Source organism: Lynx rufus, unplaced genomic scaffold (genome assembly GCF_022079265.1).
Source record: "Lynx rufus isolate CCGP_SWC_20201006 ecotype Redwood Valley unplaced genomic scaffold, mLynRuf1.p SCAF_3, whole genome shotgun sequence".
Taxonomy (NCBI): Eukaryota; Metazoa; Chordata; class Mammalia; order Carnivora; family Felidae; genus Lynx; species Lynx rufus.
In genome coordinates, this window is record NW_025814845.1 from 64,435,608 (window position 1) to 64,462,261 (window position 26,654).

Consider the following 26,654-nt stretch of genomic DNA (forward strand, 5'->3'; position numbering starts at 1 on the left):
TGAAGTTTTCATATATTAAAAAATTATTAAAGTGTAAGATTATCAAGAAGTCCAGTCCCTATCACCATCTTGAATGATGCATCTGAGAATGGAATAAAAGCTCTGCTTATCCACATTAGTACCCCAACACACATCTTAATTCTTAATATCCCCAATTATATAAATTTAACTGAAACTAATGAAATCAAGTTTCTATTAGGATGAGGAACACCACACAGAACTTGGTCAAAACCATTCAGATAGCATACTTAACAAAATACACAGGCTACTTGAATGTTTGTCATAGGCTTTCAGAATTTCCATCCTCACCCCTTCAATTAACTTATCAAATTAGTTCTAAATGAATACTTCAGGGTATCTTGATAACTTTCATTCATCAAAATCAAGTGCCTAGAGCACTTTTCTTGGCTTATTTAAAATTTACATCATTTGGCACTTATAGAGCCTAAATTCTTAGTAAGAGTCCAAAGCCTCTTGAGGGGGTAAAAAACCAAGCACATTGTTTTTTGCAAACCTCAGACAATAATCTCTAGATGTAGTGTATTTCTTCAAAGCCATATATACCAAGACTTGATTGAAGAGTTTGGATTTTGTTTAAAAAGCCTTTATTCATTTTTGATCAGGGAAAGGACAATCTCAATGTCAACTTGTCACCTAATCATAAATTTGAACTTAACAGGATTCACTGCCCTAGACACTGCACCTACAGACTTTGACAACATAACTTAAAATGAAAATCTCCCTTGTTCCCTAAGGTTGCATGTTGAAAGAATAAACAGTCCCTTGCAATAACCAACATTGGTACTTGGCCTAGGCTTAAGGTCAAATAGCAAAACAGGAGCAGAACAAGGCCAAGTGCATTGTAACTTGATAGCCAGCGAGTACAAACATCATTAAACAAAGAAAGCTGCAGGCACCAAATAAAACAAAAGGCAGGTTCATCAGCATAAAAAATTTACATTTGGTTGAAGGTGAGGTCAACTGCTCTGCATATGAACACGTATGCCAATCCTAAAGGCTAATGTAGAACCACAGAAACAAAACTTAAAAAAAACCCTTAAATCCAACTACACTGAATGTAAAATTTGAAGCTTAGATTTACCCAGGAATTTCTCCAAAACCTAGAGCTAAAACTGCTTGATTCACCAGGAAAATCTGTTGTAATGACTCAGTCACCTTAGATTTGCATTGACATACATAAAATTTAAATTATACTTTTCCTCACTACTCCTATGTCTGAATATGGAATGCTTAACTATGCAGCTCATGCACTAATGCATTAAAAATGATGGAATCTACTAGCATGACTTTTTCTAAGAACTCACACCACATTAACAGTTAACACCCAATATAGCTTCCTAAAAACCCCCCAAAAGAAAACATTTTGTTCAGTTTGGTGCTTGCTGTGACAATACCAATAGAATACAACTGACTTCCTCAAGTCACTACTTCAAATATCTGCATCTAACTTTTGCTCAAATTTTAACCACCTTATACCTATCTGCCAAAATCCTTGTAACGATTTCAGATACTCAAACTGTAGCTCCAACACAGTTTAACAGTGCCTTTTCCCTGGGTATATCTGGATGTTTTAATCAAGAAAACAAATAAAGTCATGGTATTACAATTAGCCAAAGCTCTAACAGACCAGATTCTAAATGAGCTTACCCTAATCAATGGCTTTCCAGAGACAGGAACAAAGCACAATCACTTCTATTTACGAAAAGGAACTACCAACATGCTTTGTGCTAAAAAGGTACAGTTCTTCAAAATATAATCCAGAAGACTGATGGTCTGCTAGAAAGCTTCCACTAATGACAACACTATGACAAGGTCTCCAAATACACAGAGAAACGTTACAGGTGTGGTGGAAACCTCAGCAGGGAAATGAAGCCTTAGAGCATAGACTACATCTAACAAAAAGGGGGAACAGGGGCACACTGTAGCTGGCTATTCATAAAAGGACCACAGTTTCTCCCTATGGACCAATATTCCCTACAAAATAAACTGTGCCTTAATTATTGCTTATTTTAAATTACACTTTTACAGAGCTATTTAGTACCTGACGCAGAAAAACAATCACATAAGGAAGCATTTATTTGAGGTTTAACATGAAATCATACAAATAAAATTTGTATAAACACAAATCCACATTGAGTCATAACACAGATAGCAAAAGACAAAGTAAAAACAAAGAAAACTAATTGGCGGCTATATACAGTTGGACACAGTTGTATCTTGTACACTAGAAAGTCTTTTACAAAATAATCATCTTAGATCAACAGAAGACCAATCTTCAATGTCGTCCTGCAAGATGGGTTAACTTTAGCAATCTCCTCCTAAAAACAAAAACAAAATAGCAATTAGATTTGTGTAACTCTGAAAGCTTTCAAAGGTCCACTTTCATGAATTGTTTTAAGTCCTCAATTTATTCTTTTCTTCAATAATTAAAGATCACATGCATATTCAATTGCAAAATGTAGATTGGGTAATTAATATTCACCCTGCAGTTCCCAAATGATAGTGAATTTAAATTTAGTAAGGAATCAGGGAATGCAATGTTCCCATATTCAGACTGAAAGTATACTAGATTTAGGTCTACTAGAAACATCTCTAGTAAGCCAAAAAATGCTCTTACAAAAATGAATTCCTAATAGGCTTATTATATTATAAGAAAACGAATTGCTGTGTGCATATGATCTTTAATTTATATCCCAGATTTTAAAGTTCTTGTTTTGGTTTGTAGATTTCACTATTAGCTATAAAAAGAAAAAGCAAGCATTAAATCTTAAAGAATGAACACTTAAAATGAGGCTCCACAATTGAAATACAACACTAAACAGAAGACCAAAATGATTAAGCTGTAAAAAGGCATTTATGTACTTTAACTCCTGTAAAAAACCATTTAAGTTAAGTTTAGACACTTAATCTTCAAAAAGATTAAAAAAGAAGCCAAAGTCTGAAGTTTTCCACTTTAATCTTTACGCTGGTACATGAAGTTGGAAGAGACCATACCACAGGACAGCGTTTTCTGGTGTATGCCTTGCGCTCTGCCCGCAACGTGCGACCCCCAGAGATAGACGTGGTCAGGGTGACACACGGCCTGCAATGAAGTTCCCGCTGGCGGGTACAAACAAGGTATAATGTCAGAGTTAGAAGACAACATTCTTGTTTTCCTTAAGTTGTACCCATTTCAGTACTTTACCTGTTAATAGTTCTAAAAATGTTTAATTATTCCTCTAGACCACCTGGTACACAAAGCAAACAGAAAAACTCTTAAGTTTTTCTGTAATACTAAAGAAGGTGAGATAAGACTTTAAAGTTAAAGATCTATAGACACTTTAGGCAAAACAGGCTCATAAAGCAATTAAAAAATTAACAATTTAGTAAAAACAGACTACATAATATTTTGTTTTTACTTATTTTTCATTTGTCTATTGATCTTTAAATTAAATTAGACATTTCCACTGGTTTCTTGTACTCTTATACACACCTGTTTTCTCCAACGTCCTCCTTTAGTATGGCTGGTAATTGTTTTGGTGATTGCCACCCCCTCGAGACGCCTTGCCGTAAGTGCTCTGTTGGCCTATTTTGAAAACACAAAAAAATTACATTAAGAATGCTTTCTATAAAAGTTTCATCATAAATATTAATAGAAAATTATTAAATGTGTAATACTCTGCATGCCAAAACATCAAAACCATGTATTTTAAATAGCTATTATAAACTAGTCATGTATCACATACTCCAGAACGTTTCTAACCAAAGTCTTTGTCAGTAACCATTCTATGACTATCAAATGCTTCAAAAACTCCCAAACACTTCAAAAAATGGAAAACCCACACACAATTGCAGAATGGGATTGCACTTTTAACAATGAATTTTAATACCATTGGTTTATGAAATTAAGTTAAATATTCTTACCACTGTAGTCTGCATATCCCTGTCCATATCCATAGTTCCCATAGTTATACCCAGTATAATCATAGCCGCCATAGCCACTATAGTTTTGATCACCACCATAGGCACTATTGTAATTTCCATATCCTTGATCATAATAGTTATTAAATCCTTGGTTCCAGTTTTGGCCCTGACCTGAAACAATGCACAATGATTGTTAGGAGACAACTTCTGACCCCCAATCCTAACATAAAATGTTGTGTTCCTGTCTCTCACTCCACAAATCTTAAACAAGCAGAATGTACATCTATATTGCTATCTGACTGGAGAAAATTATTATTTTAATTATCATAAAAGGGGGCAGAAAGTCCAATTGTGCCAGTTATCAAGCTTCCTACATGTAATGGAAAATCAGGACGGGGCACCTGGGTGGCTCAGTTGGTTAAACAACAGACTTGATTTCAGCTCAGGTCATGATCTCAAGGTTTGTTGAGTTCAAGCAGAGCCTGCCTTTGATTATCTCTTTCTGCCCCTCCGCCATGCGCACAGGTGCGCACTGTCCTTCAAAATAAATAAACTTTAACAGGAAGGAAAATCAGGAGAAGGTGAAAACAGGTAGATTGTTTAGCTTTAAAACAAGGACTCCTGCCCAAAAAAAACCCTATCATGCCATGATGTACCATGTAATCTTAACCACATTAAGTGGTATTATTTCTCCACTCGTAATGGCCCTGTCAGGCTGGCCATTCTTTGAAGAGGTGAAACCAGTAAACTAACAAAAACCCACCCACTAACCTGAGAATTTTTCATATTCGAACAGTTTAAAACTAGCTTTACTTTCTTATGGGCTTATTCCTATTTAGCAATTTGCAGCCTAAACCACTGAGCCATCTTCAAAGAATTAAGTCTCACCTCGTCCACGACCCCTAGTACCACCTCGTCCACCAGCTGCAGCACCTCTTCCTCCTTTTTGTTGTTGCTGTTGCTGCCTATAGACCTCTTTGGGTTGTGCAACTTTGATTTCACACTATAAACACATTAAAAAAACAAATAGAATTTTTACTATGTCAAGCCCTTTTATTCTTCTCAAAACAGATTGAGAAATTCACTAAAAGAAACAAAACAAAAACCACCCTCAACATTTTCACTTAATAGAATCAAGATGGCTTTACCTTCCCAGAACCAATTTGATGATATCTGCTTTCTAACAATTTCTTTACTGGCTCTTCATCTGTGTATGTAATAAAGCAAAATCCTCTTCTTTCATTTGTTTTTGTATCCATGGGAAGTTCAATATTTTCAATCTGAAATCAAGAAGCACACTCACGATCATCCAGTAATGATAAAAGCTACCAAAAGGTTTTAGAATACCCCAGGTCCTTTCCAAGTTTCAAACACATATTGCATGTTACTCTAGTCACATTACATCTGTATAAAAGCTCCTACTTTACTGTCAACTCAAACTGCAAGGATTCGTCTGTGAAGCATTTAGAAAGGAGAGCAAAACTTCATTTATTATTTTGTACCCAATAGATGCCATTGGTAGAAGTCCAAACACTGACCACCCCAAAGCACCTGTGATTTGGCCAAAACAAATTCAGTATGGGTTTCCATCATAGCACAGTAAACAGTGATTAAGGTAGTGACTAAAAAGGACCTGAGTAGTTAAGTTTAATCTCTTCCACATCGGATAATGTTCTTTTCTGTAAAAAGCCGGGATTACATAAACATACACAAAAGTAGTCATAAAGCGCACCTCTCCAAAGGCTCCAAAATATTCTTTAATTTGTTCTTCAGAAGTATCTGGGCTCAATCCACCCACAAAAACCTTTTTGGGAGGTTCTTTCCCCTTTAAAGCTTTGGCCCTTTTGGGGTCTATCAATTTGCCATCCAGTTTGTGTTCTTTCAGTTCCAAAACCTAGAAGACAAATTTAATCTGACAACGCTATGCAAGGAAAACCCCCAGACAATTTGCAAAAGTACACAGAAAGACTACAATACAAAACCTGCTCCTACCTTATCAACACTAGCAGCATCTTTGAAAAGCACAAATCCAAATCCTCTTGATCTTCCAGTCACTGGATCTGTTTTTATTGTACAGTCTACAACTTCCCCAAATCGAGACAAATATTCAGTCAGATCTTTCTTGCTTGTATCCCAGCTCAAGCCTCCAATAAACATTTTACTAGAAATAAAGTTATTTTTTTAAAAAAGATTAGCAGCGCCTCACACGATTACTTCAGTTCTGGAGTTATGTTAACTACGAACCAAGCACGGGGAAGTTTAATTGTATATGCAAGGAATTCAATCCGGGTCTACAGATCAAGTATTAAAACAAAAAACACAAACCCTCTCCCCAATTCCATCGAGGTCGCTTATTCGAAACAGTGGACAGCGTGCTCGCCATGCTTCATGATACGAAGTTTAAACAAGATCAGCAAAGTATGTTCGATTGCTTTAAGATTTAAAAACCCCAACTTCCTAAGCTGATCCCTCACAACTTAGGTTCATCCTCTTTCACAGCTGTCAAGCCAACATGCCACCTAAAGAACTCTTAACACGTCCTGGGGATCCAAGTACCACTCACACACCGATTCCAAAAGAGTATTTCCGTAACACCGCCCAGGAAAACTGCGCGGGGCCCTAGCACAGACACAATGAAAAGGCGGCAGCAGCTGCAGCATGTGGCGCAGCGAGGCCGGCCCCTCCCCCTCGGGCCCCACGCGGCGCCTGCGCACTCGGGACACAGACGCCGCCGCCGCCCTCCTCCTCCAACTCCTCCGCCCTTCCCCCACCCTCCGCTGGAGTCACCCCTCCGTTTCCTACTTTCCTCTTTCCTCTAAGCTAGTGGGGCCCGGCGGGCACGCGAGGAATCGACTCGGGGCAAGAACCGGGATAGCGCGCGGCTCCCGGAGGATGAAGGGCGCGTGCGGCGCGCTGGGGGAGGGGGAAGAGAGAAGCGTGCGGTACCCGTCATCCTGCTGATTCTTGCTCGCGTTGATCTTGGATCCCTCTGCGAATTCCTCTATGTTGCTGTACTCGTTCATGTCCTCCATGGTGGCGGAGCTGTCGGCCGGGGGATGCTGGCGCGCAGTCCGGGTCGCGGCAGCAGCGGCGGCGGAGCGTTGTATGGAGCTGGATTTAAAATGGCGGCGGAAGAGATCCGGGCGCCGCCTGCGCCCTCCCTTTATAGCCGCCCCTCCCGCCAATCGGGAGGGCTGCTGGGCGGTGACGTGGCGCTGGGCCCGGCGCGCCCCCTGCCGGGCGGAGCTGGGAGCGAGCGAAGGGAGGAGCGGGGCGAGCTGCCGAGGCGCCCGCGGCCGCCAATGGGAAAGGCTGCGGGAGGCTAAAGTAGCGGGAGCAGAGGGGAACAATGGCGGCGGCACATGGGAGAGCCGGGGCGGGACCTCCATCGCGGCCCTCCCGGTGAGGAGCGAGGTCGCGGGTGAGGGGACGCGGGCTTAAGATGAGAGAAGCGTCAGAAGAGAAAAACGAAGGGGCGAAAAGTCCTGGGGTCAAAAATCCCGAGCAGTGCCGTCGCAGGGCCACAGTCCCTCTTGTCTTGAGAGCCTTTGTCTCTGGCGTCCGGTCCAGCCCACTCCTAGTACAGAGCCATCAACCCCGCCTTTTTCCAAAGCCCTCGGTCCCCCAGTGCGGACTGCTGCGGTGGCGGCTGCTGCTATCGATTAGCACCGTGGCCGGGTCGCTCCAGAAAAAGGCGGACTGCGCCCGGCGCCGGCGGCTGAGACAGCGAGCGCGCTCCGCCGCGCGCACGCGTGTTTTGTCCTCGAGCTGGCTGGAACCAGCCGAACAGGAAGCGGGCGCGCGGTGGCCCCGCCGGACAGCGGCGCGGCGCGGGCGCCTCTTCCGCTACCGCCACAGGCGCGCGGGCCGAGGAAGCGCGGCGGGCCTCCCTAACCGATCGGCGGGAGCCCGGGCCGACGTAGTCAGGCAAACCAGTCCCGGTACGGCCTCTTTTGCTGGCTGAGGACGGGAGGAGGGGCGCGAGCCCGGTCAGGTTACTGTAAATATGCAAAAGCGGAGGCAGTGGGCGGGGAGGGGGCTAGGTGCCGTAGAGGGCAAGGGGCACTCACATCCCCGGCGCGCCACTCGCGGGGCTCCCGTCTGCACGTGCCCCGGGCCTCTCCCGCTCGCTCAACCAGTCTGCGGAGAGCTCGCGCGCGCCCGCGGACCCGGCTCCCGCGTTCGCTTCTTTGTTCCCGCCCACGCGAGGCCCATTTTGACGGATCGGGTTCGAGGCCCTCTGGCGGCCAATCGGCATCGACGCATTTACCTCCTCCCACCCCTTCGGAACCCTGCGAGGACCGCCCCCTTTCCCTGCCCACGTGGTCTCGTCCTCTGGCCCTTGGCAGCTCTGTACTTCTGGGCCCCTGTACGGCCGTGTGATCCACCTTTAGGGGCGTGGAGGTGGTCCTGTACCTTAAGCTTCGGGCCGCACGCGGTTGCCGGGTGGGCGATTCTTGCGGGGCTGTCGGAAGCCTGGAACGGTGCTGAGGGCGCAGCCGGCGCCGCCCTCTGCCCTACCTACCAGTAGGCCGATTCTGGTAGTTGCATCCGGTAGGGAAATGGTCGTGCTTTCCGTGCCCGCCGAAGTCACTGTGATCCTGTTAGATATCGAAGGTACCACAACCCCGATTGCTTTCGTGAAGGTGAGGGGCGGAAGGGAGCGGGGAAGTGACTTGTGCTTAAAAGCATTAAAAACATTTTTTTTAGGTATTGCAGGCCTTGTACCACAGACGCGAGGCGTAGGAAAGGTGGTGTGGCTTTGCGCCGATCTGAGATGGGAGGAAGTAGAAAGGCTGCGGCAGGTTGCGGGGATCTTTTCGTCACCGCACCCTGTTCATCATCCTCGCCATTCCCTGTCCTTGGTTAGATGCTGATGGGTGGGGAATGGGTGGAGATGGTGGCGAAAAAGGGTGGAGGAGGGCAGATGCGCTCGGACTGGGAGAGGCGAGGTGGGCGCCCCCCGCCGGCCAGGTGTGCGTCCTGTCGCCCCGCAGGTGAGCGCCTGCTTGGCTCTAGGTTGGGCCTGGCTAGGCGGTGGCTGCGATGGAGTGGTCCTGGAGACATCTAGTCGCGCAAAACGTAGAGTGAAGTGTCAAGATAACTTTTCAGGTAACCCTGGTATCTTGGACCATGGTGGTTATTCTTCGCCCCTTCCCACTCTTGCAACATTAGTGGCCAACTGCACGCTTCGTGTTATTGGATTGGGCAAGGTGGAATGTAGCGCTGATTTATTAAGCTATAGATCAAACATGTCTAGATTCCGTTCATTTTCCTCTGAACACCATGGAAACTTGAAGCTCTTACACAGAGCCTTTCTTCTAGGGTGTCATTATTAACCAAACACTTGCCTACACGTAATTCATAAGCATATAGCTCTGCTTTTAGCAGAGTTTTAAAAAATACATACATTCTATCAGTAAGTAGCAAGCATTAGTGTAATTTGTAAAAGAATTCCTTGGTCTAGTCTACCCTTTATTTGATTTCTAGAGGTTTAAGATAAAAGCATTAACTAGAAGCGTTTACATACAGTAATAGGTTACTTACAACATAGGAAAAACCCATCTTTCAACAAACAAAGCGGTCTGAGTTTTAAATATTTTTACGTTTATTTGTTTATTTTGAGAGACAGAGAGAGTAGGGAAGGCGCAGAGAGAAAGAGGGAGAGAAGGCCAGCAGGCTCAGTGCTGTCAGCACAGAGATCATGATCTGAGCTGAAATCCAGTCGGTGACTTAACTGACTGAGCTACCCAGGCACCCTGAGTTAAAAATTTATTTTATTTTATTTTATTTTTTTATTTTTGAGAGAGAGAGAGAGAAAGAGCACAAGCAGGGGAGGGACAGAGAGAGAATCTGAAGCAGGCTCCAGGCTCCAAGGTGTCAGCTCAGAGTCCTAGGCGGGACTTGAACCCACAAACCGAGAGATCATGACCTGAGCTGAAGTTGTCCGCTTCACCAACTAAGCCACCCAGGCACCCCGTGAGTTTTAAAATTTTTTGTTAGATTTATTTATTTATTTATTTATTTATTTATTTATTTATCTTAAAATGCTTATTGGGGCACCTGGGTGGCTCAGTCCGTTAAGCATCTGACTTTGAGCCCTGCGTCAGGCTCTGCGCTGACAGCTCAGAGCCTGGAACCTGCTTCGAATTTTGTGTCTCTGTCTGCTTCTTCCTCGCTCATACTCTCAAATAAACATTAAAATTGTTTTTAAAAAATGTTGATTTATTTTGAGAGAGAAAGAGGAGCAGAGGGAGAGGGAATCCTCAGCACGCTCCATGTTCAGCACAGAGCTGGAAATGGACTTCATCTCCCAACCTTGAGATCGTGCATGCCCTGAGCCAAACAGGAGTCCCACTCTCAACTGACTGAGCCACCCAGGCACCCAAGTTAGTTTTATTTTGAAAATTACCTGTGAAGAATGATTTTCTTGATGTCAATCAAATAAACATTTTAGGACTTCAATATAGAACCACTTGCAAATTTTTTAGAAGAATCACAATACCATCTTAGCACATGTTCCTAAGAAATCTAATTTGACATTTTTTCTCAGTTTTTAATCATGTCAGAGGCCTCTGCAGAAATGTTCAGGATTGACCAAATGCTGTTAATGGAGTTGACTTTCTTTTTCCTACTGATTGTGACAGAACCATTGCTTTCTTAGAGTTTTCAGAGAAAAAATGATTCCTCATATTTGTGGTTTGTAGTTCACAGCTTATTATCTCCACCAAGGGTAATCACAGCAGAGGTAGTGATGTGGCATAAGATATATACATACCATTCTTGGAAAGTTGGTTAGGGAATAGGATACTTCATGCAAATCAGTTTTTTAATGCTTATTTTGAGAGAGAGAGCAAGAGCAAGGAATAGGCAGAGAGTGAGGGAGAGAGCGAGACTCCCAATCAGGTTCTGTGCTGCCAGTACAGAGCCCAGTGTGGGACTTGAACCCACAAACTATGAGTTCGTGGCCTGAGCTGAAACCAGGAGTCGGATGCTTAACCAACTGAGCTACCCAGGTAGCCCCATGCAAATCAGTTTTATACAAAATATAGGTGCCTCTCCCACCTCTTCCCAATCGTGTCTTCTGCCAGATGACATTATGAGCCACTTCTTGAAATCTTTGTTTATGGTAGACTTATTCTGACATCTTCCTGAGAGTTAAAATGCCTTCATGGCCTAAATAGATTTTTCTTTTCTTTAAGTGTGACACTGATCTATAGGTAAAGTCAAGACAGGCTACAAAAATGATTTGGGGATTTTATTCAAAGGATAGTTTCTTGTGCTTTGTCCTATAATCTATTATTATTTTTTCATAATGATTATCGATCTATTGTAGTCTAATAACCTGTTATTAATTTGTTACACATTACTTTATCAAAACTGGTGTTTCTAAAAGTATGTTCGTCACTTCTCTGCCTTTTGGCTAAGATCAAGTATAAAAGTATGTTGTGTTTTTTTTATTAAAAAAAAATTTTTTTTAACATTTATTATTGAGAGATGGAGAGACACAGAACATGGGCAGGAGAGGGGCTGAGAGATGGAGAGACACAGAATCTGAGGCAGGCTCCAGGCTCTGAGCTGTCAGCACAGAGCCTGACACGGGCTCGAACTCACAAACCGCAAGATCATGACCTGAACCGAAGTCAGACGCTAAACCGACTGAGCCACCCAGGTGCCCCAAGTATAAAAGTATGTTAAGAAGAGCATTAAGTCTGTGTGGATATTTATAGTAACTATGCAAAAAGGATTCCATTATTAAATGCACTTTTGGGAAATGTTAGGCTATACATATTCAACTAGGTTTCTTCATTGCACAGCTTCTCTGAGCTTTTCTATCATACGTACACACACACACACACACACACACACACGTTTTATAAGTCTTCAAGAGAGTGGCATTTCACAAATTTACTTGAACAAAAAACTTTGAAGACTATGTCAGAGACTAACTTTTGGACATCTTTTATTTATTCATTTTTGTTTGTTTTTGAACATCTTTTAAAGAGGTACTAAATTATGTCCTTCTTGAATCTCTGAGGATGGAAATGGCAATCGGACTTTATTTACTTTGGACTTTATTAGTCACATTAGGTGTATGGAACATGTAGCCCCACTTCCTATGGAAACAAACACTGAGTATTGTATATAGGTGACTTGTATACTTGACTCATTCTCAGAAACTCTGAGGTGTGTGCACTGTCTGCATTTTACTGATAGGAAATTAAGGTTCTTAAAAGTTGAACTATTATACCTAGGATTTGAACCCAGATTGTCTGTCTGAGAAACTCTTACATTTTACATTATTGCACTTGATCTCTAAAATGGAAACCACAGTGCTTGTTCCGTGTCTTTGCTTGGCTTCTGTGTATGTTAAATGACACAGTTGATATGATAACACTTCAATCAACACGAAGTATCGTAAAAGGATATGGTAACAAATTTTAATTTATACTACCTCTTGGAGGGACGCCTGGGTGGCTCAATTGGTTGAGCGACCGACTTCAGCTCAGGTCATGATCTCACGGTTTGTGAGTTCGAGACCCATGTCGGTCTCTGTGCTGACAGCTCAGAGCCTGGAGCCTGCTTCTGATTCTGTGTCTCCCTCTCTCTCTGCCCCTCCCCCACTCATGCTCTGTCTCTCTCTGTCTCAGAAATAAATAAGCATTAAAAAAAAAATATACTGCCTCTTGGTGATAGGTTTAGGAGTGAACCCTTGAACCATAATAACTATAGTTGAGTCTTTATTTCCAGATTTGGTTCTGTAGTTGAATATACTATGAAAATTGAGTATTGTCAAAAATTGCTCTTGAAGCAATTAGGAATTAGGAAGCAATTTAGGAAGTCATTCCTCTTTATAGGCTGATTTCCATTTTCAGTAAGTCATGCATTCATTTTTCCTTTAGGGTGGAAACATATCCCTGCTTCTTCCCTTTAGCATCAGAGGAAGTAGTTGGTTTGGGATTAGGTGATATAAATGAAAAATATGTTGTGTCAAACATTGGCCTCATACTGAGCCACTCACACTGTAAGAGACAGTGGGAAACTGAGACTGTTTCATTGGGCAACAGAACACCCCCATTAAGTGGAATAACAGATTGCCAGCACTGGCTCTGGTTATTTTTTCCTCTCCTTTTTTTTTGGGGGGGGGGGCTGAGCACTTACAGTTAAATGTGTATATGATGTACCTTAACTATATAAGATAGCACTTTTTAAAAATAAATTTTATTAATGTTTATTTTTGAGAGAAAGACAGTGTGAGAGAGGGAAGGGCAGAGAGAGAGGGAGACACAGAATCTGAAGCGGGCTCTAGACTCTGAGCCACATGTCAGCACAGAGCCCAATGTGCGGCTCGAACTCACAAGATCATGACCTGAGCCAAAGTTGGATGTTTAACCAACTGAGCCGCCCAGGCGCTCCTATGTAAGATAAAACTTAACAGTTTGGAATAGCTCATGGGATTCCCTAGACTCCTCCCAGTCTGGGAAATGGTGTTCTCTGGACAGCCTGCTGCTCTATTACGACATGCCTCAGCCCTTAGGTGTCAGACAACAAAAACAATGGTTTTATTTACCAGCTAGTGTATCTTATTTTCTCTTGAGTCATAGCATTGTCTAATTTTTAGAACAGGAGGGGCTCCTAGATGGAATCCTGCAGTGAATGTTCAACCGACTAATTGATTTCTCATGAGTTGATGCCTGGAGGGATGTCCTGTGTGAAGATCATTACAATTTGTTGGAGGCAGAGCAGCGGCAGAGCCCAGCTTTCCTTAGATATTCACAGTGCATCTGAATTCTCAAAGCCTCTAGCCCCGCCCCTCACTGCAGGCAATATGCCTCTGGAGTTTGTTTTCTTTTCAGGTGCTGATTCTGATCCTTTACAGTGCTGATCTCCTAACATTTTTTGGTCATATACACCATCAGCAGAATTGGAGCATGCATTGCCAGTAGAATTTATAAATTGTGAACACATTTTATGGTTTAATTATGAAGTTATAAAACACATTGGAATTTGAAGATGAGATTAAAGTAATAAATGTAAACAAAGGTTGTTACACTCTGTTCCCTTACCCTGTTGAATCATCTTGCATGGCCATGGAGCCACCACTTGATTTTTGTCCATGTGTTGTAATACTCACTTTCTGACTTTGCATGGTGTATTATTCCAGTGTTTTTAATCTATAAGCCTGTGAAATAACACCATCACCTGTCTCTGTGGTTATCCTGTCAAGAGCCTTCAACTATTGTTTCTGGGTTTGGAGACAATTATCCTCTTGTTTCTGAAAATACTCTTTAATTTGGTGGGTTTCCTGTTGTTACGTGCTGAATCTGTACACCTAACAGTTGACGTAGTTATGTTCTATAAAGTCACTGAGAATCTTATATTAGCAAATAATGAATCATTGCCCCTAGAGAAAATACAGGGTTAGGTTCCTGTGAGCCTCTGGTCATAGTGTTTCTGTGAGCTGATCAGTAGTAACCTTGTCTTATGTGTGTTTCTGTTTCCCTTAATATATATTATTGATAGATTAACATTGAACTCACAGCCAGTGGCACTGTAACTCATGCTGTAGTGTAGCCTATCTAAACACCTGTATTTTCTCCCTAAGGCACATCACAGTTTCTTGGGCTTAGGAACATTAGGCAGCACTTAGGCACTTTGCTTGGGAGCCCTTTTGAAGTGCAAGGTCACCAACAAAAAGCACAAAATGCAAAAAATATGGCAGTAAATCGACTCTGAAAAGGACACTTGTTTAAACTATGAGAGGTGAAACAAGTCAAATCATCACTTTGTGTGGGGGAATGTGTACATCAAGTGTTTACAGATTTTTGCCACTTTGCACGTGTACCTGTTTCTGAATGATCAGGAAAGTGCAGCAAGTATTGATTTGGGGGTTACAAATAAACTTTAGTGAGTAGGAGAATTTGTAAGTACGGAACCGACAAATAATGAGGATTGACAGTATAGAGTAGTAGTTACAGGGATAGGTTTGGAGACTATACAGGTCTGGATTAGCATTCTGGCTTCTCCCAAATGTTTTATGACAAGTTAGTTAATGTCTCTGAGTGTAGGTACATATTTCCTCAGCTATATTGTGTGGATCTCTACCTCATAAAGCTACTGATAACATTTACTGAATGCTTAACCCTTGAAAAAACTTTGTAAAATAAATGAATATGTTTACATCAATATTTCATCCTACCACTCCAACAAATTGTAGTAGTGAATAGTGGGCAGGGAGCATGTTTTTCATTTATGCCTTAAGAAAACTTTGTGCTTGAAAAGAAAATCTTGGTAATTAAGAAGATTCCATTAACTGAAAATAAGAACCTGATTGGGATTTTTGTCCCTAAAATATATTAAGTGGGGCATGGTGGGTACCCTTGCCAGAGGCTCTTTGTATTTGTGCTTCTCAGACTTGAATGTGTATACAAATAATTTAGGGACCTTGCTAAAATGTAGTTGGCTCTTTTTTTCTAAAGATTTATTTATTTATTTATTTATTTATTTAAAAAACATTTTTTTTTTTTCCAGTTTATTTTGAGAGAACACACAAGCAGGGCAGGGGCAGAGAGAGAGGGAGAGAGAGAATCCCAAGCAGTCTCTGCACATCAGTGCAGAGCCTGATTCGGGGACCGGACTCATGAACCTATAGATCATGACTTGAACTGAAACCAAGAGTCGGATGCTTAACCGACTGAGCCACCCAGGTGCCCCCCCCCCTTTTTAAATTAAAGTTGTTTTTTATTTTTATTTAGAGTGAGAGAGAGAGAGCATGAGTGGGGTTAGGGCAGAGAGGGAGACAGAGAATCCCAAGCAGGCTCTGTGCTGTCAGCGCAGAGCCTGACATGGGGCTTGAACTTGCAGACGGTGAGATCATTACCTGGAGCCGAAATCAAGAGTTGGACACTTAACTGACTGAACCATCCAGGCACCCCCCTTTCTAAAAAATTTTTAAAGGATTTATTTATTTAGAGAGAGCACGAGTGGGGTTAGGGTGGAGAGGGAGAGAGAGAATCCCAAGCAGACTTCACACTGTCAGTGCAGAGCCTGGTGCAGGGGAACTCATGAGCCGTGAGATCATGACCTGAGCCGAAATCAAGAGTTGGACACTTAACCGGCTGAGCCAGCCAGGTGCCCCTAAAATGGAGTTTCTGGTATAAAGATCTGGAACGGGACTTGATGCTGAGTTTCTCACAGATGCCCAGGTGATGCCACTGCTGCCGTTCTATGTACCACACTTTTAAGGATTTAGGCGTCACAGAAATTTGCAAGTTATACCTATGTGTAGGCCTGTTAGCACTGCTCTTTTCTGATGGCCCATTTGATATGGTAAAGCAGACCAAGAAAGAGTATAGATGAATTAGAGATCTGTCACCATTAGCAGAACCACAACCTCTGAGAGAGAGGTTAAGTAAATTGATTATGAATCAGTAAGGCTGTATACAAGGGAACAAGGTCATGCAGTAAGCCTGGTAGACACCAAGGATTAATAGCAGGTCGCCACTTCCCCAGCTTTTTTTGCAAATTGCCTTCCAAAACTGAACTGTAAAGCAAAAGCCCCTTTCTTAAAGGACAAATAGAATTGTTAGCAAGGAGTTATGTGTACTTGCAGGAGTAACTAGATAGTACACTTAAGTGTTTATTTAGTTGAATGTGTATGTATAATAGGGACTTGCGTATAATAAGCCTTTGGATATCCTGGCAGAGGGGCAGGTAAATAGTGCCTTGCTAAACCTGTTGTATTATTTTCCTCTGGTCGCTGTAACAAAATTACCACACACTTAGTGGTTTAAGACAATACAGATTTATCATGTTATACTTCTAGAGGCTCAACTGAAGTGGATCTCACGGAGTTAAAAAAAGGTATTGGCAGGGTTGTGTCCCTTCTGAAGATTTTAGAAAATTCTAGAAAAATTTCTTTGCCATTCCCAGTTTCTAGAGGCTGCCCACATTTCCTGGTTCTTGGGCCTTTCCTCTGTCTTCAGAATCAACAGTATGGCATCTTCAGACCAGCCTTTCAGTCTCTGACTTTGACCTTCCTACTTCCTTTTACCTATAAGGACCCTTGGGATTGCATCAGGCCCAACCACATAATCCAAAGATAATCTTGCCATCTTGAGAATCTTAATTTATTATATCTACAGTCCCTTTGCCATAGAAAGTAACATATTCATAGGTTTTGAGGTTTAGGATATGGACATCTGAGGGTGGGGGAATTTTCCCCTCTACCATGCTTGGTTAGCACAAACATCTCTAATAGATGCCTTTAGAGGATCTAGGCTATAAAGGAATTAGAATTTATATTTGCTTCACTTTTCAAATTTATCATTAATGGTGTTGGATACAATCTATAGTGTTTTCTTTAAGATTTGACAGTTTTTTTCTTATTTTTATTAATATTTATATTTGAGAGAGAGAGTGTGCACGAGCAGGGGAAAGACAGAGAGAGAGAGATGGAAACAGAATCTGAGCAGGCTTCAGGCTCTGTGCTGACAGCTCGGCCTGAGCTCAGTTCAACGTGGGGCTCAAACTCATGAGCCATGAGATCATGACCTGAGCCGAAGTCGCACACTCAACTGCCTGAGCCACCCAAGTGTCCCTGACAGTTTTTGTTTTAAAGATTGTGTTGATATTTAAGGATTGTGCTGATATGGAGGTTGGTAAAGACATTGTTTAAGGGCTAGAGTTTTACCTTAGAGAATGAGGTATTTGGCAAGGTTTTGAGTTAGATTAAGGGAAAAAAAAGATCTCAAACTAAACCTTCTATGTTTTAGTAAATATGAATTAAACAGACAAATCCTTGATCCTATAAATATTTGTTTGAGGTAGTGGATACCCGTTTTTTTGTTTTTTTTTTTTTCCAGTTTATTTTTGAGAGAGCATGTGCACACGCTAGCAGGGGAGAAGGAGAGAGAGACACACACACACACACACACACACACACACACACACACACACACAATCCCAAGCAGGCTGTGTGCTTTCAGTGCAGAGCCTGACTCGGGGCTCAAACCCATGAGCTGTGAGATCATGACCTGAGCCAAAATCAAGAGTCAGACACTAAACTGACTGAGCCACCCAGGCGCCCCAGCAAATACCCATTGAGAGCAAATGATTGAGATCAAAATGATACAGGTTTTGATTCTATTTACTTATTTATTATTTATTTTTAAAGATTTTATTTTTAAGCAATCTCAACACCCGATGTGGGGCTTGAGCTCACAACCCCAAGATCAAGAATAGAACAATCCACCGACTGAGCCAGCCAGGTGCTTCTTGATTCCCTTTAGAAACATAATCCTGCTTATATACTTTTCTAGTGTTAGTTTAATATGTATATTTTTGAAATATATTTTAGGTTAAAACACTTTTAGAAATGACTGATGTATTCTTGATTGTTTACCGATGCTTGTAATTTACTCTTATATGTTCTTTTATATTTCAGCAGTGTATTTTAAAAGATAATAATTGAGAAATGTTGAGGTTGACATTTCTTTCTCATGAGAACTGCTATGTTACTTTTTTTTTAAATTTTTTTTTTTTTAACGTTTATTTGTTTTTGAGACAGAGAGAGACAGAGCATGAACAGGGGAGGGGCAGAGAGAGAGGGAGACACAGAATCGGAAGCAGGCTCCAGGCTCTGAGCCATCAGCCCAGAGCCCGACGCGGGGCTCGAACTCACAGACTGCGAGATCGTGACCTGAGTTGAAGTCGGACGCTTAACCGACTGAGCCACCCAGGCGCCCCAACTGCTATGTTAATTTTATGGTTTTTCTGGGAAGAGAGCTTGTGTTGTCTGACAGTATATCCCAACTTTGGTTAAACATCCAAATGATAAGTATTGTCACTTCTACCGTTTTTAGCACTGAGAAATATATGATGCCCATTCTGCCCTCAATATGAAACCGGCTAGAAGACAGCCCTCAAGGGACAGCAAACTAGAAAATTCCTTCTACGTATACGGTTTATTATTGACACCAGTAACTGCAATTGAGTTACGTTCCCCGTCTTCATTGAATCTCTGAATTTAGGCTTTTTCATCTGCAAGGATGAGATAGTAGGATCTGGGGTGCTTATCTGGTGGTGATGAAGACTGAATGGAATAGAACGCAGAACACTTTGAAAAATTGTAAAGCTCTGTAGAAATACTGATGATAATGCAAGAAGTATCAGACTAAGGGATACAGAGAGTGCTTGTGAAGATTCAGTAAGGAAAAGGGGCAACTAACATTTACTGGCACCTGCTCCACATATTTTCCCCACCATGATTACCTCCACCTCTACTCCTTATGGCTCTAGTCAAAAATACAGTAAGAATGAGACCAGTGTATCTACTTTAAAGAATTTGTGGAAGCACTAGAATGGCAGGACTGTCTTGATAAGTAGCTGTTGGGTGGTTTACTTAACATTCTCCCAAACCTTCCCCATTGCTTCATTCTGTTTCTGAAAGGGACATATACCCATGTTTGGTACATGAGAGGATTTTTGTTGATTCAACCAGAAACAAAGGGAAGAGGCTTTGGAGAATCACTGTATTAGGTCTGAGTATATCAAGAAGTGGATGGAAAGCACCCCTGGCTTGACTTTCTGGTCTCTTACTCTAGAACCTTTTGTGTCACTGCACTTGTATGATCTTTCCTTCCTTTCTCTCACATTTATTTAAATACCAATCATGTGCCAGGCTCTTCTAGGATCCAGAATCCTTAAGACCCAGCCGTCACCCTCACGGAACCTGGTAAGGAGGACAGGTACATAAATAGGTTGTCTTTACACCATGGAAATCCTTTCTGGTTTCCTGTTGGCTGAGAGATAAAGTTTCAACTTCTGCACTTCAGTGAACAGGATTTTCCAATTTCCTGTCCGTTTATTCTGTTACACGTTTCATAGCTGAAAATGCCCATTCAGGTCATGCCCTTTCATGCCACCACTGTTTCTTCAGCTTAGAATGTAATACTTTTTCCTCTCCAAGTGCAGGTTGGTTCCATGTACTCATTAACTTAAAAAATATTTATTGTGCTAGGCTATGGAAACGCAGAAGTAAGATCTGCTTCTGCTCTCAAAGGAGTTTTGTTTGAGCAGGAATTTCAGAATCCTCTCCCTCCTTTGTAGGGACATATATTTGCCACTGCAGCACATGCTGCCTCTGGTGTTATATTTCTGTCCTGTCTCCCAGCAATGTTGAGAGCTCCTCATGGACAGAGACTGAAGCCTTTCTTTCCTTTTTTTTTTTTTTTTTTAAATTTTGATAGCAACTGTTTAATTTACTTATTTCTTAGATGGAAAACCTGGTAGGTTATTTGGGTAATGGTCGACAATTACATAGCGTAACTTTATATGTATGAATTGATTGGGGCCCAATACAATCTAAAACATAAGAATTTTTTAAAAAGGCACATAAGGCATTCAGTAAATGCTCTGTGATGGTGGTATGATATGTTCCAGAATGGTCATGGGCAGGGTTGGGACTGAGTTTTTCCCCACCTTGTCTGTCCTTGCTATTTCACATTTCCTCAAGGTAGTACTTTATCTCATTTGAACAGCATATAACTTATCTGAAGTGTTTCTAGAGTGACATTAGAATTTTCATTGATCAACATTTCTAAAACCTAGAAGTCCGAAGGAAGAAATCAGCAAAAAATGGACCTTAAAAACTATGAAAGAGGGGCGCCTGGTGGGCTCAGTTGGGGAGCATGTGACTCTTGATTTCGGTGTAATGACTTGGTGTCATGAGTTTGAGCCCTGTGTTGGGGATAGAGTTTACTTAAAAAAAAAAATGAAAGGTAGAAATTTTATTAACAATTAAAATTAAGTTAAAAGGCTGTGGGGTTGGGGCACCTGGGTGGCTCAATCAGTTAAGCATCCTACTTCAGCTCAGGTCATGATCTCATGGTTCCTGAGTTTAAGCCCTGCAATGGGCTCACTGCTGTCAGCACAGAGCTGGCTTGAGATCTTCTGTCTGCCCCTCCCCCACTGGTTTTCTTTCCCTCTCTCCGCCCCCCCAAATAAATAAATAAACTTTAAAAAAATTGGAGAAAAAAAAGCTATGGGGCACCTGGGTGGCACAGTTGGTTGAGCATCCTATTCTTAATCTCGGCTCAGGTCATGATCTCACGGTTCATGAGTTCGAGCCCCACGTCTGCACTGGGGGTGTGGAGCCTGCTTGGGATTCTCTCTCTGCCCCTCCTCAGCTCTTGTGCTCTCTCTCTCTCTCTCAAAATAAGTAAACATTTAAAAAATTAAGTTTAAAAGTTAAATATATTCTCCTATGGAAACTTGTATCTGTTATTGTGAGAATAGAGGGAAGTCTTTTCCCCCCAAGTTTTTCTCAAAGTAATTCATGTTTGTTATAAATTGCACACATCATGTAAGAGTATAATATAGTAATATAGAGAGTGAATGTCTCCTTTTGCTCCTGCCACCCAGAGATGACCGTTAAGAATTTGGTGAATGTTCCTTCTGATTTTTTTCCTTTGCGTAGAGCAGTTGAGATTATTGAAATAAATGTAGTCTGATCTACTCCAAAAAAAGGCACCAATTATAATATCTAAATCCCACTTTTTTAAATCTAAATCCCACCAATTATAATATCTAACTCCCACAAGTAGGTGGGCCTCTATCTTGCCCAGATAAACTTTTTAAGTATATCCTGTATTTAGCTCTGAGAAGTCCTTCCCTGTTTGATGATTCTTTTAAATTTTATTTTTTAATGTTTATTTATTTTTGAGACAGAGACAGAGCATGAACAGGGGAGGGGCAGAGAGAGAGGGAGATACAGAATCTGAAACAGGCTCCAGGCTCTGAGCTGTCAGCACAGAGCCCGATGCAGGACTTGAACCCTTGAACTGTGAGATCATGACCTGAGCCGAAGTTGGACGCTTAACCGACTGAGCCACCCAGGCGCCCTCCCGTGTTTGATGATTCTTAACATTTTCCATTCTTACAGCTTACCCCCACATTACTCCTTTACCAAAGAAAACAAGGTATTCTTTTTATAGTAAAAAAAAAAAACAAACTTGTTTTTGTATCATACTTTTGATTTTCATAATTAATTGCTCATTTAATTTTCAAAATTGGCTTTGGTGTATGTAGGAGTCAGAGAGGGGTGGAAGGCAACCCCCGGTGAGCCTGTTGTACCCAGTTTTCCATCACTCCTCTAAAGAATGTGAACATAGTCAATAGCTCTGTCCTTAGAGGCCCTCCTGGAACCTCTTGGGACCTCTTCCCAGGGGATTCTATTTCAGAAACACAGATTTCTTTTCAAAGACAGAAGTCTTAAATACAAAAAAAGGTTCTTTGTCTTCTGGGTGTGTATATGAGGGGTTCGTTAACTTGATTTTTTTCCCAATGATTCATTATTGTGACCTTTGAACAAATTCCTTTTCTTAAGTCTAAAAAGTGTGGAGCTAACACCCTTCACTGAGGAAAGAGACTAAGACACATAGTTTGGAAACTAGTGGTAATCCCAAGAGTGGGACCTGGGTGGGACTTTGAAGAGGAGCCATGGTCAGGCCAGTGTTCGCAGTTCTGTTGGTATGCTCCAAGAGGCTGGCTGACTCCTGGGCTGGACGTTTTGTGGGTCTAAGTCACTGTAGGTTCAGTTAAGCTCATTAGATCCCTGCAGCCAGGGTGATGAAGCTCTGGGATCTGGTTCTTCAAACAAAACAGAACAAGACCTGATTGATAAACTGTTACCATAGTCTATTAATTTGTACTTAGCCTTTATGTGTTTGTGTAAAATGGGAGAAATAATAATACTTGTTTCATTAGGGTTATTAAGAGAATTGAAATGAGATCATTCAGACTGTTCATTAATCCATTGAATAAATTTGGAGTGCTTGGTAGTTCAGGGAGAAGTTATGTGCTAAAGCTGTGGATTTGAGGGTCAGTAGCAAGAGATGGTATTTGAAATCATGAAATTAGATGAGAGGTCACTAAAGATTGACTATAGATAGAGAGTGCCTGGAATAATAAGGACTTAGTAAATGTTGGCAGTTACTCCCACTATTATAAAACTTACTTATATTATTACTACTGTTTATTGGAAATGTTATAGAACTGCCAGGTGAACTCACATCTCTCATTTTCTTTTTCTTTTTTTTTCTATTTTTTCTATTTTTTAATTTTCTTTTTTTTTTTTTTTTAAATTTTTTTTTCAACGTTTATTTATTTTTGGGACAGAGAGAGACAGAGCATGAACGGGGGAGGGGCAGAGAGAGAGGGAGACACAGAATCAGAAACAGGCTCCAGGCTCCGAGCCATCAGCCCAGAGCCTGACGCGGGGCTCGAACTCATGGACCACGAGATCGTGACCTGGCTGAAGTCGGACGCTTAACCGACTGCGCCACCCAGGCGCCCCTATTTTTTAATTTTCTTAATGTTTATTTATTTTTGAGAGAGAGAGAAAGAGCGCAAGCAGGGGAGGGCAGAGAGAAAGGGAGACACAAAATCTGAAGTGGGCTCCAGGCTCTGAGCTGTCCACACAGAGCCCAATGCGGGGCTTGAACTCACATGATCTTAAACTGCAAGATCATGACCTGAGCCCAAGTCAGACGTTCAACCGACTGAGCCACCCAGGTGCCCCTCAAATCTCTCATTTGCTTTGTACAAATGTCTTTGAGAAACCAAAGGTATATTAGAATTATCTGTAGAGAATATCACGATCCCCAGGGTGTTGGGTGATCCCAAGAGTAGTGCTCCCCAACGTCATCTACCCACAGAGCTGGATAGACTCAGGCATTGGGATTTCATAGGCCTGGGTTTGAGTTGTGCCTTTACTTTGTACCAGCAATGAAACCTTTTAGAACCCAGGCTTCATCATGTGTTCAGAGGGGTCGCCATCAGGGATGGTAGGTGGATTCAAAAAGCTAATTGTCAATTCCTTTCCTTTCCCTTCTACTGTTTGGGGCTAGGACTCCAGGCCAATCTGGTTTCCTTCTCTGAAATTCATGAGATACTGATAATTCTGTCTCTGTGCGTCTTTTTTAAACCTTATCCCAGCTACTAGCCCCTTGTAATGACAACTTTCCCTTGTGTGATGTGATTCATTGCAATTAATTAGATTATAGTTTATCTTTCTTTAATTACAGTTTAATCTCCTTAACGGGATTTAGAAGACACTTTTTTTTTTTTTATCAGCAACATATTTAATCATTTTGAATTCAGGTAATGAAATCTAATGTTTATTCCTAAAGGCTTCTGCTTTCAAAGAGGAATGGTTACATCCCTTCCTACCCCACTGAAGATAGGGACACCAAAGTCATAATTTCTGAGCTCCTGTGGCCCCGTGTAGCAGCCAGAGCACCAAACTTTTGGTAGCTCCTAGTAGGGTCTTCAGGAAGGATATTGAAGGAGCAATTTTAATACCACCACTGCTGAAGCTGTCTTAACAGGTGGCATGGACCACTCCAAGAAGTAGTAAATTCCCAACATTGGAAGTGTTCAAGCAGGTACAAACTTAGAGTTATAAAATAAGTAAGTTCTGGAATATAATGTACAGCATGGTGACTGTATTGTATATTTTGAAAGTTGCTAAGAAAAATCTTAAAAGTTCTCATCACAAGATAAAATTTATAACTGTGTGGTGATGGATGTTAACTAGGCTTATTGTGGTGACCATTTTGCAGTATTATATACATGTATCAAATCACTGTGTTGTACGCTCCAAACTAATATATGTCAATTATATCTCAATTTTAAAAAAAGATTATACGCTGTCATTATAGAAAATGACCTCCTGACCCAGTGAGAATGTAATGTAGTGTAAATGTCCATGTTCCCCTCAATTTTGTTCTGTGCATTAGATATTCCCCAGAGTGGGATTATGTTCTTTATTTTTAACCTGTTTTATTTCTTATTTAGAGAATGTGATTTGCTTAGAGAATTAAGACCCCACTTAATTTTCCTTTGCTTTTTATCTTCTGAGATTAATAGAAAAATAGTAGCCTAAAAGTATTGCCTTCGTGTTTAATTTTCTGGCCAAAAAAGTTCTAAGTTCTCAAATACTTGGAATCATTTGTCGTACTATGTGGTTCATTGGAAGGCTTTTAAAATAGTTTCTTTAAATAGCTGTACTCTAAGTATTACCCATTACCTTTTTATTACCCATTTTCCTCAGAGGAGTCTTGAGTAAACATTATAGCAACTATTTTATTTTTATTGATTCTATGACCTTTTTATTAAAACGACCAGACCACTTGACTGTAAAGCAAATCCATATTTGGACTTCTAAACATTAATGAGGCAACTTCTTTAATTAGATGTTCAGAAATTTTGTGGCCCTTCAGGAGCCTTAATGGAGCTCTTTCAGAAAGCTACCATTGAGCTGTGCAGAGTAATGTAAATTGCTGCTTGCATAGTATCCCCTCCAGCATTTAGTGGAATTTAATCATAGTCGCCTGAAAGACAAATACTCTCATTTAGTTCTATGGCCTTTTGTTATATGTACTACTAAAGCATAACAGCCCCTTCGGTGCCTGGTGGACTAAAAACATTCACACACTTGTAGAATCCTGGGTTTACTGCAGCATTGTTTTCATGCTATAATATTCTGAAATTATCCATAAATGGATTATGACTGAAGTTAAAGCGTTTATCATTACAGTTCTTTTTGGAATTACTTTTAAAGCCTGAAAATGTTCAATGGGCAGGGTTGGGCAAGAAGCACTAGCTCTTTGAAGTCTATTTTTAGAGCTTTCTTATATGTTATCATAGCATATATAATCGATATTGTTACTGACTTTAAAAATAAGCAACTTGAAGGCATTTTATTTGTCTCACAGAATAGATTGCTCAGAAAGTATGTTGAAAGAACAGGATAAAATCTTCACAATTTAGTTATGTGCCCCATGTACTTTTATACGATGCAGTAACACTTTTGCACTAAAATAGAAGTCAGCTAACATGTCAGCCCCAGGTGGTCTTGTTGTTCCATGTGTCATACTAAGTTCTGCTTTCATTGCCTAGCTTTGCGTGTGTACTTAGTGCAGAAGGGAGTTTTATGTCTAGAGGAAAGGGGCAAATTGGATGAACAGGAATTCCAAAGTAATGTTTAACTTTTAAAGCTTTTCCTAAAAGTTCAAAATTGTTTGAAACCTTGCACCTGTGAGTTCGCTGAGGCGAGGCTGTGGTTCATAACTCTGTTATCAGCGGCGTCTGGCACTCAGTAGGTCCTCAGTAAAACTTGAATGTATGACTTGATTGTGCTTGTGATTTATCCTCTGGGAACTTCTCTGCTATTATTTGTCACTCAGTTTGGATCAAAGGTGATCCTTGTCCAGTTTAAATGTTTGTCTGTGCTGGAGAATATGATAAGTGGTAAGGTCTAGGTGCTTTCTAGCTAATTATCTCTAATTTCTGCAGTGACTGCTTGGTATTATCATTCCCATTTAACAGGTGAGAAGACTGAGGCTCAGAGGGGGTAAGTTGAATATGGCAGTAAAAAGCAGAGGTAGGACCCCCTGGCCTGGCATACTGCCTATAGTCTATTTCTTCTCTTCTGCCAGAGAGGTTAAAGACTTGGGCTCTCAGGATTCACAGGCTCTCCATAAATTGTTCTTGGGGTCAGTAAAGCTGGATATGGGAAATTGGGCTTTGTGAAACACAAAGTACTATAGCATTGTATCTGTTTTTATACCTTTCAAGTACTTCAACTTTTCAGTTACTGAGAGGCCATGAATCTAACCCAATAGTTTTTCCCCAGGAATGTTTCCAGTTGCTTGGGAGTTGAGGAA

At 41.2% G+C, this 26,654-nt stretch overlaps 2 protein-coding genes across 5 annotated transcripts in view; one reads left to right on the forward strand and one right to left on the reverse strand.

The window, feature by feature from the left end:
• Positions 1–2,074: 2,074 nt before the first annotated feature.
• HNRNPDL (heterogeneous nuclear ribonucleoprotein D like) lies at positions 2,075–7,642 on the reverse strand. Of its 4 annotated transcripts, none has more exons than XM_047090773.1 (8): positions 6,871–7,630; positions 5,917–6,085; positions 5,657–5,818; positions 5,073–5,204; positions 4,813–4,927; positions 3,925–4,095; positions 3,494–3,586; positions 2,075–2,339 (listed from the first exon to the last, which is right to left on the reverse strand). In XM_047090773.1, the coding sequence occupies exons 1-7, from the start codon at positions 7,311–7,313 to the stop codon at positions 3,516–3,518; spliced, it is 1,263 nt and encodes a 420-aa protein (XP_046946729.1). In that variant the 5' UTR covers positions 7,314–7,630; the 3' UTR covers positions 2,075–2,339; positions 3,494–3,515. The 4 variants fall into 4 exon arrangements, with proteins under 4 accessions (XP_046946729.1, XP_046946728.1, XP_046946727.1 ...); XM_047090772.1 differs by having other exon boundaries at positions 2,075–3,120; positions 6,871–7,629; XM_047090771.1 differs by having other exon boundaries at positions 2,075–3,586; positions 6,871–7,629.
• Positions 7,643–8,273: 631 nt separating this feature from the next.
• The window catches only part of ENOPH1 (enolase-phosphatase 1), a 37,363-nt gene continuing 18,982 nt past the window's right edge, over positions 8,274–26,654 (forward strand). The window contains exon 1 of the mRNA XM_047090777.1: positions 8,274–8,570. Coding sequence (XP_046946733.1) covers positions 8,487–8,570 — 84 coding nt within the window. The 5' untranslated portion in view covers positions 8,274–8,486. The remainder of the gene's footprint in view (positions 8,571–26,654) is intronic.